Source organism: Pimephales promelas, chromosome 12 (genome assembly GCF_988280905.1).
Source record: "Pimephales promelas chromosome 12, fPimPro1.hap1.1, whole genome shotgun sequence".
In the NCBI taxonomy this organism is placed as follows: Eukaryota; Metazoa; Chordata; class Actinopteri; order Cypriniformes; family Leuciscidae; genus Pimephales; species Pimephales promelas.
Window position 1 is genome coordinate 33,934,091 of NC_142780.1, and position 23,610 is coordinate 33,957,700.

Sequence of the window (23,610 nt, forward strand, 5' to 3'; positions counted from 1 at the left end):
CCAATCTTACTAAATTGTGCTTATTTAATTGCATTAAAGTATTTTTACTGGAAAATAAAACAAAAATTGTTACAGTTTATGCAATTAACTAATGCAAATTAACAATTTACTGTATTGAATTAAATCAGTTAAAAATCAGTATATTTTGGAAAAATGAAGGGGAGATTTTGTGCAGGATGTCTGAGAAATGATGTATAGAAAAGGCCTGGTTTCTGCGACAAACTATGTGTACTTATTTTTAGTGGTTTAGTTACGTATGCTATGTTGCTATATCACGTGGCTATTTGTGAAATTATTACTGTAGTCTAATAAGCCCATGAGGGCTGGACACATAAATAATCAAATCAATCAATCGATACTGTGATAAGGGATTCAAGATGGTTCTCTGACTATTGCAATATGATGCATTTCTAAATTCTAACCATTGTTACTATAGTTAATGTAAACTTACTACAGTTATTTATTTATTTTTACTACGGTAAACCATAGTAATTCACTATAGTGTCTGCTGTATTCACTATACATCTCTAATATCCATTTACCACAATTTTATTGTAATAATAACTTGGTAGATGTTTGTAAGGAATATGGCTTGATTGTGCATTACGGTTAAATAAGCGGAATCAATTGGGGGCGCTGTGCAACGACTGAAACCTGAATGATTGACCGCACATTCACTGAGATGAAAGCCTTGGGGTGGAAGAGAAAGATTTCAGTGACACAACAGGATCCTAAAGTCATATATCTGAGAAGACGACGGCGCTCACCTGAAGACAGTCGAGCTCGAGCAACGCTCGGGGAATCAGGAGGCGGAGCTGGAACGGTCAGGTGATTGCTCATCAGTATCTGAAAGCAGCGAGACAGAACCTTTAATTAATAAAGCACATTCCAGTGGCTTTTGTGTAACTAGGATGAGTTTTGGTGGCCAGTAACTTATATAATACCAATAAACATATATAATGGAGTATAACAACTCATTGAGATGCAGAAAATTGCTGAAATTAAATGAATTAATAAGGCAATCGATAGATTTTGGAAACGACACATCATTTTTCATCAATCAAACGTTGACGTCAAACCTTCTTTTCCATATCTATCAGTTTCTTGCGTTTGATGAGGTCCTTCCAGCCATCCTCAAACGGATCAGCCACCAGTGTGTGTCTGTTGTACGAGCGCAGCTGAAAAAAAAAAAAAAACCAGAAGACAATCCAGTTTGATGTGAAAGAAACAGAAAGAAGCCTGTTTGAGAGTGAAGTGAAGTGCTGACTCACTCTCTGGCGGGTCCTCTGCAGGTTTGTGCGCAGGATCTTCCTGATCTCTTCCTCACGGGACTTGGAGAGCTGTGGCAGAGCTCGGTCCTGAGGAGTCTTCTTGGGCTGGATGTTCCTGGAAAACAAAGTGAACAACTCATTATCCCAGAATAAAAACCAGAACCATACATTCTAGAAACATTCCAGGAATTCTCCTTGGGCCCTATTTTAACCATCTGAAACGCAAGTTTCAAGTGCAAAGCGCAAGTAACTTTGTGGGCGGATCTCGGGACTGTTGCCGTTTAATATATAGCGTAGGCTTGCCGCGATAGACGGTGTTGACGGTGTTACCGGTTTTAAGCCCCATCACCGGTGACATCACTTTCCCACCGTGACACCGCGATGTCTTGACTTTTTTTTTTTAAAGTATTCGTTTTTGCTAAAATATTTATTTGAATTAATTAAAAATAATAATTTTCAATTATTTAGTTCTGAAGAGAGCATTATAATTAAAAATGAACTGCGCAACGCGTGCCGTCACGTCACAGATCAGCAAGCATCAGGATTCCATTTAGCACGTGTGGAGACGAGAACGAGTCAAATTACAGAAAAGCAAGATAATGGCGGAAGATTTGGTGTCAAAACGCAATGCAAAAGCGCCTGTTTGGCAATATTTTGGCCAATATATATTAATGTTAATAAATGCCAATTTATAGTGTTTTACTTTTTTTTAGAGTGCTGTCATTTATGTAGGCTAAGGTCCTTTTTAAAGTTTTTATTTTATATTCGTCTCTTTTTATTTGGTTTTATCTTATTTAAACTTTGTTTAATTTATTTAGGCCTATTTTGTTTTCTTATTCGTTAATAAACGTTTTTTTTTTTTTTTGGGCCCACAGTTTGCCGATTTTCACTTTATTTTTATTCGTTCGTTATGCTAATAAAAGTTCTGTCTATATTTTATTCGTTTATTATTCTAATAAAAGTGCTGTCTAAATAAAAGTTTATTGTCAGCGAGTTGTTTTTTTTTTTTTTTTTTTTGTCCATTCCAGCAATTGACGCTGAATTGCAATTGACGCTTATTTCGAAAGTGAAAGTATGTCATTTATGTAGGCTAAGGTCCGTTTTGAAGTTTTTATTTTATATTCGTCTCTTTTTAATTGGTTTTATCTCATTTAAACTTTGTGTAATTTATTTAGGCCTATTTTATTTTCTTATTCGTTAATAAACGTTTTATGGTTCTTATTTGTTTGGGCCCACATTTTGCCGATTTTCACTTTTTTCAGCCTATGCATGGGGTTATTTTTATTCGTTCGTTATGCTAATAAAAGTCTATAAATAAAAGTTTTATTATCAGCGAGTTGTTTTTTTTTGTCCATTCAAGCAATTGACGCTTATTTTCGAAAGTGAAAGTATAACGCGCACGCATTTAAAAGCTATTTAACCCCCCGCCCTGCCCTCCACGGTGACACCGGGATTACCGGTGTTGTCACACGTCGATTAACCGGTGGGAAATTTTCCTCACCGCGGCAACCCTAATATAGCGGCGGGATAAATGTCTCTTGCACTTTATTGCTCTATAGCATTATTCAAATATTTTAAAGGGGTGATGAACTGAGAAATCTAATTTTCCTTGAGCTTTTGACATCTAAGAGGTCATCATATTATAAGAATATCCTGTAAGTTTCAGAACTGAAAACGTCCTTGTTAGTCCAATAAACGCTTTTATTGACACCAGCCTCTGAAAACGTCTCGTTTTTAAAAGTGGGAAACTAAGACGTCGAAGGGGTTAAAACACCACCCCCGCAGAAGAAGATCAACGCCTACTTCAACACGGCCGGTTTAACCCCGCCCACCGATTCTCGCATTACACGTATAGCTAATGTGCTAACATAGATGCCTACCTCGTGATGACAAACCGGATCGATCTAACGAGCAATACAGAATATTGTGGAAGAAGACAGTCGCTGCATAAGCTTCCTCTGGATTCCAATAGGACTTCATGGATAAACTTTATTTTTAATGACGTTCCAGCTGATGAGGGTAAAACATCCTCGTCTGTTCGCTTCATTTCACTGAGGATTGTTTTATAAACAAGACTGGATTTGCAGACGATTAAGAGTAAAGAACAGTGCTGTGCCGTCTATATTGGATCTGACAGGAATTGTGCAACAAACGGACTCTTGGTTGAACATGTATGGGCGAATCCGGTTGCCATTTGACAACATTGGACGTCTTCCCCCACGTACACCGACGGGTCATGGCTCTGCGACGGGTGAGTGAAACTCATTATAATATGCAAAACTGTTATCCACTCACAGCAGTGGGCGTTTATTTACAAGTCTTCAGTGCGAGACGCCCATAAAAACAGACCGTTTTTCAGGAAGGCTCACAACTTGGGTACAAAATAGCCTATTACTTATTCATTTTGATGTTTTTGAATGCAAAAACCAAGCGAACGTCATAAGTTGACCTCAGACAACAATATAATAACATTTTAAAAGCCAGTTCATGACCCCTTTAAAAATAGAAACTATTTCCCTCATATATTGATGGTTTAATTAAACTTAAAGGGATACTCCACTTTTTTTTTTTGGAAATAGGCTCATTTTACAACTCCCCCAGATTTAAACAGTTGAGTTTTTACCGTTTTCGAATCCATTCAGACGATTTTCTGATATTTAGAAGAATATCAGTAACCGACTTATGGAAGTCAATGAGACCAGAAACTCTCTGGTTACTGATATTCTTCTAAATATCAGAAAATCAGCTGAATGGATTCGAAAACGGTAAAACCCAACTGTTTAAATCTGGGGGAGTTGTAAAATGAGCCTATTTCCAAAAAAAAAAAAGTGGAGTATCCCTTTAAATTAAATCCACTTTTGCCCACAATCTTAGAAAAAAGATTTCTATATATGTAGCATAGGGTTCTTTACTCGACTCCAAAGGACATTTATTGCTAAAAAAGGTTCTATAATGAGAAAGAAAGAACCCTTTCGCCACAAAGGTTCTTTAAAGGCTACTTTCGTTTATATATTACATTATTCTGTAACATTTTGTAGTATGTAATTAAATTATTGTTTATTAACTTAATATCACATTTTAATCATGCTGATTTTGGAGGATAAAAACTGAAATGGCACTCTTTGTCTGATATTGATTAATTACATTTTTTTAACCCACTTATCTTGAATTTTGGGATCATTCACATGCATTGCATTTTAGGGGTTCCAAATACGTAGCGCTTTAGAACCTTTTAAGGTTCTATATAGAACTTTTCCTTCTAAGAGACACATTCCACACATTCTCCATTCATAATATCAAATTCCTTTCAGATTCAGTTCTATACGCATCCTAAAAATTCCAGTGCAATGCTTTACATACATTTTCACAATCCATTACATATTTTGCATGCATTCAACACATTCTTTTAATATGTATTATTATGTTCTACTGCAATATGTCATGCATTCAAAATCAATACACATTCCATTCTGAAATCTGAAACATGCTATAATCATTCTTTCAAATTCAATGCAGATTCCACACTTTCTATATGCATTCCACACAATTGTATAAATGAGGTGAGGGGTTACTCACTGCATGGAGATGGTGGAGGGCATGGCAGAAGGCAGCTTGGATCCTCCTCCGCTCTCCACCAGCTCGATGGCCTGCTTCATCTCCATCTTGTGGTAGAAGGCGATCAGCTGAGGTTCTTTGGAGCGCTCTCCCGCTATCAGGCACTTCTTTATGTACTTCTTATTGAACCGGTTCAGTCTGGAAATGAGAAGGAAAAGGTGATGCTTTTGATATGAACTCTGAAATCCAATAACAAACCCCTGCTTCCAGCATCATCAGTGGCAGAAGAAACACTGAAACCATGTCTTAATTCGGAAAAATTGAGGGGGACACACTTCAAATACTAATAATATATATATATATATATATATATATATATATATATATATATATGTGTGTGTGTGTGAAGAGTTCAGATGCAAAAGCCTCTAACTGCCATTTGAAATTTTCTTCTAAAATGATCATTTTTATCAAGCTTGTATATTTAAGTTCAGTGATTTCACTTAAATGGCAATGAAGATTACCTATTAATTGTCATTTAAGTGACATTACTGAACTGAAATATACAAGCTTGATAAAAATGATCATTTTAGAAGAAAATTTCAAATGGCATTTAGAGGCTTTTACATCTGAACTCTTAGTATATATTATGTGTGTGTGTGAGTGTGCCTGTGTGTGAATAAAATGGATCAAACTATTTGATCCCAAAAATGAACCTAAAACTCACTTTCTCTTCATGAGCAACAACAGCCGAGTATATAAGTATGAAAAGACTGAACTCGGCCAAATATATTAAAAACACGTCTGATTTTCATGGCTAAACATCACTGACGTCAGTCATTCAAAAACATGTCAAATCTAAATTCTACATCAAACACCAGATCTAGGAGTCATTATGATTTCATTTAGGATTCAAATAATCACAAAATCACTTCAAATCACCAAATTTGACTTTTAGAGTTGCATACGTACTTGTCTTTCCAGTGATGATGTCCATAATGTCCGCAGATATCCTCAATGCCAGTTAGCAGATGGTCCAAAAACTAAAGACAAATGTACACGCTATTAAGTAAACACATTAACGACGATATCCAACAATCAGATTATCAGTTAAAAGTCAAACAGAAGCTACAGCTGAATATGCTGTTGACAATGAGCAATAAAGTGGACAGAGAGAGATTTGTGTCAATCACTTAAAGCATTAAAGATGATTAGACGCCCATGCAAATGGGTGTTTCCATAGCAACAATCAGTTTTATGAGTGGTGAATAAATGCCAATTTGTGGGCAAAATGTTCTGTACTGAGTTTTGTGGAGCGGATCCAAGCTCATGTCTGGCGTACAAACAGCAACATGTTTTTCCGCAGAACATTCACATTATAATCACGAGGATGGAGACTTCGTAAACGTATAACATAATAGACCTATTATATATATATATATATATATATATATATATGCATTTATTTGATGCATATCATTTTGTAAAATGTATTACAATTTAAATTAACTGGTTTCTGTTGTAATATATTATAAAATATAATTTATTCCTGTGATCAAAGCTGATCAGCATCATTACTCCAGCCTTCAGTGTCACATGATCCTTCAGAAATCACTCTAATATGATGATTTGCTGCTCAAAAAACATTTCTGATTATTATCACAGTTGAGAATATAATTAACTACATATAATTCTCAACGCCGTTTCTCTTTAGATTCTTATGAATACATTTACCATTACTGTTTTACAGTCAATTTTTACTTCAATTCACTTTTTGAACCAGCATAAATAATAATGAGAATGCAGTTGTTGCATTTTTTTTACTTCTGCATAATAGTAAAAAAAGTATGTGCTTAATTCTCATGAACATGTCACAATGAAAAGAAAAGTAAAAAAAATTGGCTTTATTTGCTTTATGCAAAATATAATTATTTATATATATATATATATATATATATATATATATATAAAAACTAGAACTATACATATATATACATATATATATAGTTCTAGTTATATATATATATATATATTTAAATAATTATATTTTGCATAAAGAAAATAAAGCCAATTTAAAAAAAAATGGCTTTATTTTCTTTATGCAAAATATAATTATTTAAATATATATATATATATATATATATTTAAATATTATATAATATTATATATTATAAATTATATAATTATATAATTTTTTTTTTAATTTGCTTTATTTTCTTTATGCAAAATATAATTATTTAATATATATATATATATATATATATATATATATATATATATATATATATATATATATATATATGAATATATATTTTAAATTTTTTATATGATCTGGAAACATTGAGAACCAATTTCTTGAGATTCATCTGGTCCCCAAGTCTTAAATTCTTCTGATTCCTGTCATTCTGAAAATATCAAGCTGCATGTCTGTATGAAACTGTGACTTTATCTGCACACACCCAGCAGGTGGCGCTCAAACACCTTCAGTAGCACAGTAGCAGTGCTGGATGTTCCACAAACCCAAACAAGTCAACAAAAGAAGTCAATTATAATAATTAACTAAACGAGCTCAACTTATTTTATTAAGAACAGAATTGTGTGAATACATTTGGGACTGGAAAAATATTGAGATATAGGCATAAAATATCAGTGAATCACAGATGGGAGTAAACTCGAACCTGTGTGTGAATCTCCTCATTGATAGATCGCTTTGTTTCCTGTTTCTTCTTCACGGCCAGGAGGTCCACCAGAGGTCGAATGGTCATACCCTGAAAAACACAAAGAGAGAGAAGGGGAAATTGATGCATGCTTACAGACGGTCCTATTTAAATGCAATCAATACAGCTCCATTGATCAATCTTTGCAGTGTAACATGTGTGTGTATATAAATAAAAAGGGATTTAAAAATTGATGATGGGAAAAATGTAAACCCTCCTGACCACTGAGGGAACTGCAAGTCATGACTAGGAAACGTTTACACACAGTGGGCGGGATCTCCTGTCCTTCAGCACTGAGCTGCCACTCATAGTGTGTCCTCACTTGTCCATAGCATGATTTTTCAAACTATGCTGAGCAATAACAGAGGACAGAGGGCTGGGGATCTGACTGCAGTGTTTTCTACATTGCAGTTGAGGTTTTCCTCAAGGTCAGATGCTAGCAGAGATCAGGCTATACCGCATGCAGCGATAGCAAACGCATCGGACACTGCAAACGCTCTCCACCTTCCACTTCCTGTGAACAGCACAAACTCTGTGCAGACAGAGAGGAAAACAACAGATCGACAACAGCACTAAATATTCCACGTACAAATGAAAGTCACTGCATAAAATAATAAAATTAGCACAACAGTCAAGCAAAACAGAAACAGATCTGTGCCCAAAAGGCAGTGGCTGCAAGTGGTGCACCTAAAGTGGCATGAAAGTTATTGCATTAGACATCTAAATAATTGCATAATAAAAAAATAATAATAATAAAATAAAATGAGATCAAATAAAATAAAATAATGGATAGCAGTTAGAGCCAGACCGATATATCGGCCGTCCGATATTAGGCATTTTCCATAATATCGGCATCGGCAGTTATAACGGCTGATAAATGAATATTTAAAAAATAAAATAAAAACGGACGAAACACGCTTCAATCATCTCTCCTTGGCCTGTTGTATTGAAAATGTATGTTTTACAATTTGCAGTATGATGTTATCTATTGCTAAATTACAGATGAAATTTAGCTTGTAGCTAATTCTGGTATGGCTGCATGCCATACACTGTCCCTGTTAAATAAATATAATAAATAAATAAATAAATTATGGCTCATCATAGACTAGCTAACCACAAAGCTAGCTAATGCCACTAACGTTAACATTAATGAGCTTGGAAACCACAATGAACTTTTTCTGCCTAAATAAAGTAATGATTACTGTATTTATAGCTAGCATATCTCTAGTTACAGTCCCTGCATTGTAAAATGTAAGTTAGACTTGCGAGGAGTGAACATTTAGACATAGAGAAAAAGTATCAAATGTATCTTGTGCAGAAAAGTTAGCTTTTCTTTTACACGTGTGAGAAATCCAACAATATTTAATAAAAATAAATAAAAAATTAAAAAAATAAAAAATATCGGCCGATATATCGGAATATCGGATTTTGAAATCCTTTATCGGTCAGGCTCTAATAGCAGTATTAGAGGTAGTGGCCCCAAATAGACGAACCTAAAAGTGTATTTAATTCACTGCATTGCATTAAAAAAAAATAATAATAAATAAATAATAAATAATAATAAAACATTTATAAAAAAAAATGTATAATAACTATATAACAGTAAAAAAACTATAACATGAAATCATAATGAAAAAAAAAAAAAAACTCCATTAACTTTAAGTTATTTTATTAAGAAAATTTGTCTTTAATTTAAAAAAAAAAAGGCCTCAAATTTATATTTGGATTATTTATATAAAATACTTGTTGGGGTCAATGTACATCTGACATTTGACTACAAACCACAGATTATAACAAACAGGGCAACACAAACCTTGCAAGTTGATACCCTCCCTTATGCCCTTGTTTAAATGTGTGAACAGAGACACACCTTCTAAACCTGAAACCACTTGATTTCAACACCAGAAGAGAAACGTCCTCCCAGCAGCCTCCACAAAGAGGAGAAACTTCCGGAAACCTTCCACTGTAATCCATTCTCCAAAGTAAATCACCCTTGGTAAAGAGAAACCAAACTGTATCTCTTGGTGACGCATTAAAACCAACGAAAGGGATTTACTGCATCACACAAACACTCAAGAGAAGATTAGAGTTTGCATCTTTAACCTGAGGGGCATGATGATGCATTGACACTAAAACACTCAAGATACACACACAACTCCAATATATCATCAGCCCCAATCAGAAAATCTACCACACACACGTGTGTGTGCTGTACACAGAGTCTACGCCGGTCACAGCACTGCTTCCACTCAAGCAAAGAGACTCGTGCTACGATATGAATCATTCAAAACATAAATGAAGAGGGTTACTTTCACCACTGCCATTTTCAGCAGCTCATGCATATCTCAGGCCACCGGGGCTCCTGCAGATCCCTACGAGACGTCAGCGGAGAACCAAAATGAAAGAAACCGCAAAAGCAAATAAAGATACGAGACCGTTCGATAATCCATCACCAATAAAACCCAATGGGGCGAAAGGCTAGTCAATAAAGAACTCTGAGGCAATTACGTCTGTGCATTACCCAACGGACAGCTCTGCATGAAGAACATCTTAAATTCAATAAAATTCCACATGTTCAATTTATGATTTTAGTTTCTTTTTTTTTTACTAATTCCGATAGAATTTCAACATTCATAATTTTGCAACCAAAAAACATAGTACTCATTTATGTTAAATATTTACTATTCAGATAATCATTCTATCATATTTGAATCCATTTCACAGAATTTCATCGATTACCATTTTCAAATTAATTCCAAAGAATTCCACAAATCTTTTTGCCACATTAGTCAAATTTAGGATAATGTAGATGTAATTATTCATCTTCTCAAAATATTACATAAATTTTTCTGTGCATTGCCCTTTTTGTGTTTTATTTATATATATATTAGGGATGTCCCGATACCACTTTTTCACTTCCGATACCGATACCGATGCCGCACCTTTGGCTTTTGCCGATACCGATATTAGTCCGATATTTTTTTTTCGTGGTCCGACGTGCCGTATACGGCCCACAGGGTGGTTTATAGGTTTAACTTTGTGAAAGACAAAACAAAACAAACACAAAAGTAAACATAATACATATCTTTGGAAAGCTGAGAAACTCGTGATTCGAACGACGTAAACCATGTTAAGATACAATCAACACAGCGGGCACAATCTGTCTCTTTGTCAGACCACCAACAGCCAAAACAAACCAACACAAACTGGAAGAAACTCACCAATTAGCCATCTGTTAGTCCACATTCCAACAAAAATGGTTTGGTTTCACTGTAAAGCGTCCATACAATCCAATTTGAAGAAGTTTTTAGTCCAAAACAATTGTATATATGAATAAACATCTATGGAATGTAAATAGTAGCATTTCGCGTTAGCCGACAGCGCTATCACAACTTCGACGCACTAATGCTACGTTCACACCGGACGCGAATAGGGCGTCAGGCGCGAATGATTTCAATGTTAAGTCAATGCAAGAAAAATTCCTGCGGCGCAAATGAGGCGTGGAGCGCGGCGCAGAAGACGCGAATACGCCTCATTCGCGCGTCAAGTTGGCGCGAATGGCGCGAATTGAGCGTTGTGCATTCACGCGTTTGACGCGAATTCGCGTCTGCCGCCCGAGTTGAAAAATCTGAACTTTGGCGTGAATTCGCGCCGCGTTAACCAATCAGGAGCCTAGCTGCTTGCTCACGTGGTGAAGTGTCTGGATGCTTCAATAAATTATTTTGTTAATATGACTAAATGCATGGTGGGATTATGCACAACAAAGCAAATGTTTCATCACTTAAAACATTATTTCTATGGAGACATGTTCATTTTGTATTGAATGTTATTCATTCCATATCTAGAAATAGTGTTATGTTGTAAAGACAGACATCCCAAGTCTCCCGGAAGTTCCGGGAGTCTCCCGCATATTGATAGCGTCTCCCTGATGCCCGCAAATTAGTTCAAATCTCCCGGAATCTAGAGCGAGATACTGCGCGCATAACATACATAGCGCTATATATATATATATATATCAACATATGTGCATAAATTCGTGTCTGGACGTGAGAGAGAGAAAAAAATCACAGGACAGGTTAATAACTTTTGAAGGCTGGCTCTATTTATTATCAAAACAAAAATAAATGACAGCTATATTAGATGGATGAGGGGCCGGGCGAGGGTGATCCTCGCTCAGATGCGGGACAACAGGTCATCAAACTGGGCGCGTGACAGGCGGAAGTACCGCTGACAGCGGCCGTCATCCAGCGCAGCTCCTGGAGCGAGCAAATGGTGAAACTCGCCAAACGGTTCGGCTCCGAAGGGTCCGGTGGACACAAATATACGGCGACGATGATCCCCACGCCGCTGTTCTGCTATCCAGAGTAAATACAGAGCGGTAACTCTCTTGATGAATGCTCGGTCGACATAAAAACAATGACCGTCAACGGATTTTGATTCTGACGCGCGTCACGCGCGTAAATTTCGCTTCAAACTTTACGCGAGCCAGTTTCGCTCTCTCTTTGAGTGACAGTTTATCTATCCAGTTGCAATAGAGAATGAAATGACGCTATTTTCTGATAGCCAATGAATTTCTGAAAAGACTGAAATGCAGCTTTTGTGGAATCATCCGATTACATTAGAATCCGTGCGCAAAAGCGAGAGTGATTCTCTGCGCGCGTGTGCTTAAACACAACAATCATCACGTGACAGGCTGCGCCGCTAAACTGGATATCGCTCATATTTTTTTCTCCCCTCCGATCTAGCGTTCTGGGCCGGTATCGGCGCGATACCGATGCCGTGGATCGGATCGGGACATCCCTAATATATATATATATATATATAAACACACATACATATATGTGTGTGTGTGTGTGTGTAGTGCCGAGAAAAATTATTGTAATATTGTAAGAAGATGCAGAACCTTAGTCGTGGTTAAGGATTCTTTTTATTCCGCAGAATATATATATATATATACACACACACACACAAAATACATATGAAGAGTTCAGATGCAAAAGCCTCTAAGTGCCATTTGAAATTTTCTTCTAAAATTATCATTTTCATCAAGCTTGTATATTTAAGTTCAGTAATTTCACTTAAATGGCAATGAAGATTACATATTAATTGCCATTTAAGTGAAATTACTGAACTTAAATATACAAGCTTGATAAAAATGATCATTTTAGAAGAAAATTTCAAATGGCATTTAGAGGCTTTTGCATCTGAACTCTTCATATATACAGTAAATATATATATATATATATATATATATAAAATACACATTGTTTATATATATATATATATGTATGTGTGTGTATGTGTGTGTGTAAAATATGGGTATATAAACAATATAATACACATCGTATGTATATATAGACACTGTATATGTTTATACACACACACAATGTGTATTATGCTTTATGCACTGGAAGAGAAGAGTTTGTACTGCTGGACACTGACCTGCACAAATACAGTGAAGAAGATGACCGTGATGATGGCGGTGAGGAACATGTTCCTCATGGGGAAGTGCACCGGGTTGAGCAGGTAGACCAGGGAGAAGGCGATCGCTCCTCTCAGTCCACCGTAAGCTACAATAAACTGGTCTTTAGTGGTGAGCTTCACAATACGGAACTTGTTGATCACGAAGGTCAAGCCAATTACACCTATGCAAGAAGCAAAACGTTTCATTAAACAAGCACTAAAAAGTGTGCCAACATTCACATCCTTCTAGCATTAATCAAATACAGAACTGTTTCTTTAATTAGGCAAACAGTAATAATTAGGAAAGTGGTAATAACATTAATTAAAAATCAAAGTGGTTCATTAAAATTAGTTTAGAGCTACTTAAAGTCGACGGACCTTCACTGAACCCATGACGCGCACACACACACACAATTACAAATCACACTGGTGTGAGATACACTACATATGCACTCTAAAAATTGCTGGGTTGTTTTAACCCAACTTTGGGTCAAATATGGACAAACCCAGCCATTGGGCAAAATTTTTAACCCAACTTTTGGGTTTGTCCATATTTGACCCAAAGTTGGGTTAAAACAACCCAGGATTTTGGTGTGTGTGTGTGTGTGTATATATATATACACTCTAAACAATGCTGGGTTCAACCCAAATTTGGGTAAAATATGGACAAACCCAAATGTTGGGTTAAAAGTGTAATTAAGCAAATTACAGTCAAAGTAAAAGTTGAAGTTGGGTTAAAATTTGGGTTTAAAATTAAACATTTGGGTTTGTCCATATTTGACCCAAATTTGGGTTAAAACAACCCAGCGTTGTGTTGTTTAGAGTGTAATAGCCTACATATATATATATATATATATATATATATATATATATATATATATAAAATTATTTTATAATAATACATTATACACTCTAAACAATGCTGGGTTGTTTGAACCCAACATTTGGGATTGTCCATATTTGACCCAAATTTGGGTTGAAACAACCCAGCATTTTTTATGTGTGAGCTGTGAGTTATACTTGTGGTAAAATCTAGTGAATAATTGCCGTTAAATCCATTTCAGGAGGTCACGCTAACCAGGGGTTAGCATTAACACACACCAACACGCCAAACGCACCCGATTTCAGCAGTGATGTGTAACAGACACTCTTACTAGCCACTTTAGCGGGTTGGATTTTATATAAAATATAGCTTATAAATTTTTCAATTGCAGTCTTTTAAAAAGCCATCTGAAATAATAAACTAAGTGCTATGTATAATTGTCAAAAATATAGATTTTTTTGATATTGAAATGTCTTAAACACTTCCAATACTGATTTTCCGCAGAATAGATACAGGATGGCCTTACTCTCTCTAATCCAGGGGTCTCAAACTCAAATTAACTGGGGGCCGCTGGAGATAGAGTCTGGGTCAGGCCGGGCCGGGCCGCATCAAGTATTCAAAAAAAAAAAAAAAAAAATGAATTTAAGTATTCCAAAAATGGAGCACAACTGATCCAATCTTCTCAATCTTTATTATTAACGTTTCTTCTGAACTGTTCCTCTGAATTTGAACGTTCCTTTCTGTACATGATTGGTTCTTCATGAGCTGTCCTTCTGACAGGTGAAGTTCATTTTACAAACTTTCTTTGTCTTTTTCTTATACACAACATCTTTGTGATGATATTCATATTTGCTTTTTATTTTCTTTATGCAACACTATTATATTGAATGTTTGTTTGTTTTTTCCCCGAAAGGCACATTTCCTTTTATTATACTTAGAAAAACAATTATTGCTTTTGAAATACAAATAATTCTTTCTACACTTGTCTAGTGTCCCAGGCAAATTACTGACTTTGCTCATATCAAAGCAAACCTTCTTATCAACCTGTTGTACATGAACTAGTTCAAAGTTCAGTTCACAAATTTTAAAATGAACTAGTTCATAGTTCTTTTTTTCCATATGTTGCTGTGAGCTTCTGTTTTATTATTAGGCTATTATTGCCACAGCCAATATACAACCACAGATAACAATCATTTTATCGACGGGCAAAGTTTGCACAGACATGTAAGATTTTCCCATCCTCACCGACCTCATAAAACCCTTTTAAATGATCTTACGACGCCTCCTCGCTCCTCGGTTCACAGCCACTAGAATGAACGAGTTCACTGTAACGTTCATCAGGCAGTAATACAGTAGGCTACGTTCAGTTCACATTCGCCCAAAATATGAACGAGTTCATTAACTATCGTTCACTGAACGCGTTCAGACACAACACATATTACAAGCTCAAAATGATTATTCTCACATTGTTTTAGAGCAGGGGTATCCAACACGTCGCTCGCGAGCTATCAGTAGCCGTGGCCTGATTTGGTGGTGGTAGCTCGCCTTGGGCCTGTTCACATATCGCGCTCACATATTTTGCACGCTCAAGTACGTATCAAGCGCCGAGCGCGCTCATAATTGAAGCAACGCGCTTATTTTTTCCAGGCGCCGTATATTTGTACTTTGTGGTTGTCTATGACAACTATTGACAACAAACCCACCGTAAGCTGTCACGAGACTATATATGGTAGCCCATAAGGGATAAAAATAATAATAATAAAAAAAAACGCGGCAAACGCAACGACGGGCCGCACTAACATTAAACTTTAATATCAAGTAGGGGGCCACAAAATATCATCGGCCGCGAGTTTGAGACCTCTGCTCTAATCTCTCCAACAATGAGTGAACCCGCCTCCACTCACTCACTCATTTCATTTGCTCCGCATGAGTATTGTTGCTGTTAGAGGGCTTGAATTTCACCCAGGGATTGCGCGTATTGCGCATAATTTGACTCATTACCGCACATTTTATGTTCACAAACAAAATGTACGCGCATAAAGCCGCCTCTCAGAACTAAATTGATTTCTTATTGCCCTAGGAGTAGTTCACTTTTAAAAAAAACTTTTGCTGATAATTTACTCACCCCCATGTTATCCAAGATGTCCATGTCTTTCTTTCTTCAGTTGAAAAGAAATGAAGGTTTTTGATGAAAACATTCCAGGATTTTTCTCCATATAATGGACTTCAATGGGAACCAAACGGTTCAAGGTCCAAATGAGAGTTTCAGTGCAAACTGCAAACTGTTCAAAGGGCTTTAAATGATTCCAGACGATGAATAAGAGTCTTATCAAGTGAAACGATCACTCTTTTTTTAAATAACAACAGAGTTTAAGTTTTATAAGCTCAAATGGTCGCCTTGCTCTGTTCTGTGATGCGTGTTCGTGACTCTCCTGTTCAAAGTCGTTCATCAAAATGAGCTAATCTTTTTTCGTGTCATTTGGTTCATTCAACGAACCTAATGAACGAATTGACTCAGAAAAAGATTTTTTTCATTTTGATGAACGAGTTCGAACAGGAGAGTCACGAACGCGCATCACAGAACAGAGCAAGGCGAGCATTTGAGCTTATAAAACTTAAACTGTTGTTATTTAAAAAAAAAAGAGAGAGATTGTTTCGCTTGATAAGACTCTTATTCATCGTCTGGAATCATTTAAAATCCTTTGAACAGTTTGCACTGAAACTCTCTTTTGGACCTTGAACCGTTTGGACCCCATTGAAGTCCATTATATGGAGAAAAATCCTGGAATGTTTTCATTAAAAACCTTAATTTCTTTTCGACTGAAGAAAGACATGGACATCTTGGATGACATGGGGGTGAGTAAATTATCATCAGAAGTTTTTTTTAAAAGTGAACTACTCCTTTTAACAGTCAAATAGACACAAAATAATGTCAAAATACCAGTCTTGGCAAGCCTAGTATTCACGTAAACACAGTCATTTATGTTTTAAGTGAACATAAACAGTTGAGAAAGAAAACGCATGTGTAACAGAATAATGGATCCGTGCGTCAGGTCTTAAAGTGACAGCAGCCTAATATGTCTGCTATATCCCCCCATGGTCTCAATGTCAAAATGGTGACAAGTGAAAATGTTGAGTGTCTAGTAACTTTGGAAAACCTCTAGATATTGTGGTAGTAGAGCAAAAAAGTCAATGTCAAGCCCTGACGCTAACTGTGGCGTCCCTTTACTCACCCAGAACACGAGCCACCAGTGAGAGAATGACACTCATGATGACGAAGGTCCAGTTCCAGCGGTGCGGCCCGGCCACTGTGGACACTCCCAAGAAGATAAAGATGAGCGTGTCACTCACGCTGCTCCACATCTTCAGGAAGTACTTGATGGTGGTGTGGGATTTATGGGATATGTTGGCCTCCACGTAGGGACGCGTGACGGCACCACATGCGATTAGCCTGGAAACAGAAGATCAGATCGGTTCAACTAGCACAGCTTGAAAGGCATTTTGGACAGCCAGTTTGGGCGATATGGCCACAAAGATATGCCACAACTGTTAAAATTGGCCTTTTGTGTCCATAGAAAAAGTCCAGCTCATGAAAAAATGTCATCAAATAGAAATAACAACAATTAGAATTAATTGTCCTAGAGGTAGTTGAAGTCTGAGGTCCAAGACTGGATGAATTTTGACAGGTCCTAACCAGAAATTTGCATAATTTTCAATAATTCATCAAAAATACATTAGCATACATCCTTGAAAGTGAACATCTCACATACCCTCATTTAGTTTGACATGTGATAATCTAATTCCGGCAACCGACGGGTCATGACAACTTAGAATTAGCTGAACTGACTCAGTTTTATATGAAAGTGTACATGAAAATGAAATTACATTATTATGAGGGTGTGATTCAATGGCTATCGCCACCTGTTAAATGTATGACCTGCTATGATACGCAGTTAAAGTGCACTGGGTCATGTGACCTGACCTTTGATTGGGATCACATTATCAGGGTTGATCATTTTAAGTCCTGTGCTAGTGAGGCGGCTCCTCCTCTGCCGTTTCTTCCTCTTTTAAAAAGGGAAACTCTGTGACAACACTTCCTGTGACCGCACTGAGGCATGTTTTAGGTGTAATGTTTTGCATAATAGGATATTTCACAGCTCAAAAACAAAAGAAATGTGCTTTTTAATAAGAGCAATAAGGCTGTGTGATGTCCTTATGTTTAATGCATTATTAATTTTTGATTTAGATTTTTAAACAAGGGGCGAAAACTACCCTTTTTAGTCACGTCAAAGCAAACATATAATAATAAACCGTATTTTACCTCCGTAAGTGCCTCTCAAACAGCTTCTCAAAGCGCTGTACACAAAATAAGCAATACATAGCTCAAGTAATAAAAGCATCAACAAACAAATGCTAGTTAAAAAAAAATGTCTTCAGTCTACCTTTAAAAATGTCATAGGTCTGGACTTCCCAAAGTTCATAAGGCAGAGTCTGAAGAGAAAGCCCCAGTCACCCATAGATCTTAAGTAGAGCCCGAACGATAAAGGATTTTGAAGGCCGATACCGATAAAAATATTTTGGGGTTTTAAAATCCGATATTCCGATATATCGGCCGATATTTTATTTATTTATTTGAAACTGGACATAATAGTCACAAATTTTGTCATGCTTATTTGAGTTAAGAGAGTGTTCTTTTAATTGTTATTCAAGCAATGTATGTATCGTGACCAACTCAACGAGTGTTGCCAACAGGAACGGTGTAGAGTGCCCTCTAGTGGACAAACTATACAACTCCAACAGTCATGACATGGTTCAAGCGTGTTTCGTCCGTTTTTATTTTATTTTTGAAGATACATTTATCGCCCGCTATAACTGCCGATACCGATAGTTTGGAAAATGCCTAATATCGGCCGATAATATCGGTCTGTCGATATATCGGTCTGGCTCTAATCTTAAGCATGTATGAGGAACCACCAACAAGTTAGATTGTGAAGATCGAAATCTACAATTTGGGGTATAAGGATTTAACAATTCAGATAAATAATGTGAAGACAAGCCATTTTATACGTCAGCGTCATAATTTTAAAATCAACTGGGAATATCAATGGGAGCCAGTTTAAGGACTCCAAAACTGGACAGATGATATGATCGCACACCCAGTCAATATCCTGGCGGCCGTCTTCTTTACATATAGCAGTTTGTTTAGTGTGGTTGTTAAAGTGATCTATCCGAGATATGACAAGGAAATTTAGTATCTTTTCAGCTACATAGAAATTTAGCATGGGACGCAATCTTGCTATATTTCCAATGGTGAAAGGGGAATAATATAACTTTGTACTGTACTGTAGTACAAAAGAATCGAATAAAAGACTAGTATCAAAAAAACTCCAAGGTTCCTCGCTTTACTTTGACTATTGATGGCTCTGTTTTGGAGACTTGAAGAAAGAGAACCAGCTTTGTAAATTTGATGACGGGAACAATTGAGCATCACTTCTGCTCTCTCATCCATGTTTTACCTTATAAATACAGCCGTAGAGAAAACCAACATCAGGGTGTTCACCAGATGCTGAGTGTAATTGGCATATCATCATATCATAAAAGTGATAATGGAGGCCAAGCGATCACAAATGAACAAGTAGTGACAAATAAATACTAAAGAGCAGAGGGCCCAAGACTGAGCCCTGGGGAACACCAGTGAAAACAGACCTGAAACCACCCATGGAAACAAACTGAGAACAGTCAGTATAATAAGATTTACACAACTTCAAAGCTGTCCCCGAAACACCAAAATCTTGTTCAAGGAAGGCAGATGAGTATAGATAATTAAACACAAGTGAGAGGCAAAACCACACAAGCATTTTCTGCCAAGAACGGACAATTAGAGATAAGTCGAAAATTATTAAAATCATCCAGGGCAAAATAGTTAGTAGTTTAAAGAGTAGATAATGACATGAGCAATGCAAATGTCATCCTCAGATATATAAACTGATATGCAAGTCACTTTTGGATTAAAAGCAAATTGTGTGTACTTGCGAACGGTGATGTGTTTTGTGCTATCTGGTGGCGGAAAATGAAAGAGTCCATGAAAGCAGAGGAATAAAATAATTTTAAAAAGGTAATTTTGAGTTTACAGTATATCTCACCAAGCCTGCATTTATTTGATCAAAAATACAGTAAAAAGTGTAATATTGTGAAATATAATTACAATTTCAAACTGTTTTCTATGTAAATATATTGTAAAATGTCATTGATGCAAAGCTGACTATCAGCATCATTACTCTTGTCTTTAGTGTCACATGATCCTTCGGAAATCACTCTAATATGATGATTTGCTGCTCAAGAAAGGATTATCAATGTTGAAAAAAGATATGCAGCTTAATATTTTTGTGGAAACTGCTAAAAAAAAAATGTAAAAAGTTAAAAAGATCAGCATTAATAGGAAATAGAAATCTTAAGTAGCATTACATGTATTTTATTGTAAATGTATTTATTGTTAAAGCATCCTTGCTGAACTAAAGTATTCATTTCTTTTAAAAGGAAAAACAATCTTACTGAGGCCAACAATTTGAATGGTTAAATACTTAATTATTAACTAGACTGCCCAGCCCTAGTAAAAACTATCCATTTAAATCGTTTTTGTTGTAATAAGGTGGAACAGTTTTGATAACGTTGAGACACATTGTGAATTACTGCTCGGTTTCCAGGCCTGTCAGAGCCTCAGACTCTTTCTATCATCCACCAGACCATAATAACCAAGAGCCGTCTTCAGCACCGGAGTATTGACTGAGCTCTGACAGCCTTTTACTTACGAGCCTCGAGGACACAGTGAATCCAAACGCCTTTAGACTATACATCAAGTGTCAGCCACAAGCTGTTAAATCACTGGATGCTTTCAAATTGCAGAAATACCAGTTTTGACGCGTTTCATCTGGCCCTGTTTATTGATTTTATCATTTAGGTCACAAACAGAATAAGCTCTTGTGAAATTCAGTCTCCTGCAAAAGGCACCCGATACTTGTAACTAAATTTAAATATTAAAGAAATTAAAAGCTTAAATCAACATGAAATATAACAATTTACGCTCTTAATGCATGAACGATCTGTACATGTTATTTCAAATATAAAAATGTCTTCACGGTAATAAAAAGGAAAATAAATGTATTAATTTTGCTAAATTCTTCAATTATATCATGAATTCAGCCATATTTATTGTGCATCAGCCACTGATATATCTATAGTCTGATTTTTGATCAATTTAAAGCATTGGCATTTCAGATATAGCATGAAAAGGCTGATATAACAAACCGATTGTTTATTAATTAACTGCGTGAAGGCACTAAGTTGTATGTCTGTTGCCTACAATGTTTTTTTCTAGTTAAAATAGAGTGCCGAAGTGATGACGTCACTTTGTAAGACAACTCGGAAGCTAGCGGCATATGTGTTCCCTCGATCGAAAAGCTATGCATTTTCCCCATAGACTTTTGGAAAATAGCAAAAAATAAGATCACAAAGAGTTCAACAAAGAGTTGTGACCCTTACACGTTTTGTCTATAAAGATAATCTTTACAAGTTAATCAAGTGTCAGCCACAAGCTGTTAAATCACTGGATGCTTTCAAATTGCAGAAATACCAGTTGACACGTTTCATCTGGCCCTGTTTATTGATTTTATCATTTAGGTCACAAACAGAATAAGCTCTTGTGAAATTCAGTCTCCTGCAAAAGGCACCCGAAATTTAAATATTAAAGAAAGCTTAAATCAACATGAAATATATCAATTTACGCTCTTAATGCATGAATAATCTGTACATGTTATTTCAAATATAAAAATGTCTGTCATTTTCCCACAAATAATAACTTCACGATAATAAAAAGGAAAATAAATGCATTAATTTTGCTAAATTCTTCAATTATATCATGAATTCAGCCGTATTTATGGTGTATCAGCCACTGATATATCTATAGTCTGATTTTTGATCAATTTAAAGCATTGGCATTTCAGATTTAGCATGAAAAGGCCAATATAACAAACTGATTGTTTATTGATTAACTGCATGAAGGCACTAATAAGTTGCATGTCTGTTGCCTACAATGTTTTTTTTCTAGTTAAAATAATAGAGTGCCGAAGTGATGACGTCACTTTGTAGGACAACTCGGAAGTTAGCGGCGCATGGGTTCCCTCGATCGAAAAGCAATGCATTTTCCCCATAGACTTTTGGAAAATAGCAAAAAATAAGATCTGTGTTCAACAAAGAGTTGTGACCCTTACACGTTTTGTCTATAAAGATAATATTTACAAGTTAATCCAAAATGTATACATTTTGAAGCCTATATAAAAACCACAAGCAGGTTATAACTGTGTGTTCTATGTCACAGATCAAAACATGAAAATATTTAGAGGCTTTGTTCACCACAGACCTTATTTCAGGCGATTTAGCAAAAACCCATTCAAAAATCCCATAGACTTTAAAGCGAGGGAACCGAGAGTGCTAAAATGCTAACTCACTTCCGCGTTTTGGCCTACAAAGTGACGTGATAACTTCGGCACTCTATTAAACACTTGCCAAAAAAAATACAAAATAAATCAGCATATATAGTTTGACAGCAAAAATACCAATAAGCTTGTAAACCTCAATGCATGCGTTTTTGAACTTCGCTAAATCTATTAGCTTTGCTAATCTTTATCTAGCAATCAATTTTAACAATAAAAGTTCAAATAAGCAAGCTTGTTTGTTAAAAATCGATATCCTAAATCAGTGCATCCCTAGTCATTATTCAGCTGACAAGTGACAAACTCAATTCAACAATAAAGCATCTCTAGAGAAGCCAGCAAGAGTTCACTCACGCCATGATGCCGGACAGATGGAAGACCTCCGCGGACAGGTAAGCCATGTAGCTGTAGAGGAAGACAAACAGGGGCTCGATGACACGGGTGTGTGAGGTGAAGCGTGACGTGAAGGCCGCCAGGATGCCGTAGATGGCGCCCACCACGATACCACCCAACGACACCACCAGGAAACACACCACACCCAGGAACACGTCGCTGACCGTGATCGTACCCACACTGGAGTACTCCTCAAACAGATGATACAGCACCTACAGAGAAGAGCAACAACAGGAAGTGTGCATCAGAAATGAACACAATCCAGGGCATCAGAAGTAGAGCAGTGGAGTAGAGCTGCCCTCGATGTTAATGTTAAAAATGTTAAAAACATTTTAATAAATTATTGGTGATATTTTCGGTGTTTTCGGCCGCAGTAACTGATGCTCCTTTATACAGATTACATCATCTGAGAATATTTATTTTCCATTTAAATTGGTTAATTTAAAAGTAGAGATTTCAAGCTATATATATATATATATACTGTATATATATATATATATATATATATATATATATTGAGATTAGGTTCAATGAGACCTGAATGGGAGAAAGCTTTAATTATTTTTACAAAAGCACAACATTTTGTTGTTATAGTGAATTTACAGAAATAAAAGTAGTTCTCAATTAAAGTTTGCATTTCTCTTATCTGTAGGATCAAAAATTACGGCGTATTTTAAGTTAAATGCATGTGATCGTGCAGGACGGCACCTGTGTATATTAAATGTATTGCTCAGTGTTAATTTTAATTTAGCTAAAATAACAATTTTTATCTATTCATAACTATTTATTGATCTTACTGTAAAGTGGTGCCATTTAGTTAGTAAGATTAGTTAGGTCAATTAGTTTAGTACTTTTGCCGCGAGTGTACAGGCAACATAAGAATATCTGTAATCATCCAC

At 36.1% G+C, this 23,610-nt stretch overlaps 1 protein-coding gene across 1 annotated transcript in view; it reads right to left on the bottom strand.

The window, feature by feature from the left end:
• Positions 1-23,610, bottom strand: part of slc9a1a (solute carrier family 9 member A1a) — a 67,410-nt gene that overhangs the window by 6,997 nt on the left and 36,803 nt on the right. Inside the window, exons 3-11 of the mRNA XM_089118062.1 lie at positions 22,673-22,923; positions 17,063-17,280; positions 12,986-13,188; positions 7,505-7,594; positions 5,799-5,869; positions 4,848-5,024; positions 1,272-1,386; positions 1,080-1,178; positions 768-846 (exon numbers count right to left, since the gene is read on the bottom strand). Coding sequence (XP_088974188.1) covers positions 768-846; positions 1,080-1,178; positions 1,272-1,386; positions 4,848-5,024; positions 5,799-5,869; positions 7,505-7,594; positions 12,986-13,188; positions 17,063-17,280; positions 22,673-22,923 — 1,303 coding nt within the window. The remainder of the gene's footprint in view (positions 1-767; positions 847-1,079; positions 1,179-1,271; positions 1,387-4,847; positions 5,025-5,798; positions 5,870-7,504; positions 7,595-12,985; positions 13,189-17,062; positions 17,281-22,672; positions 22,924-23,610) is intronic.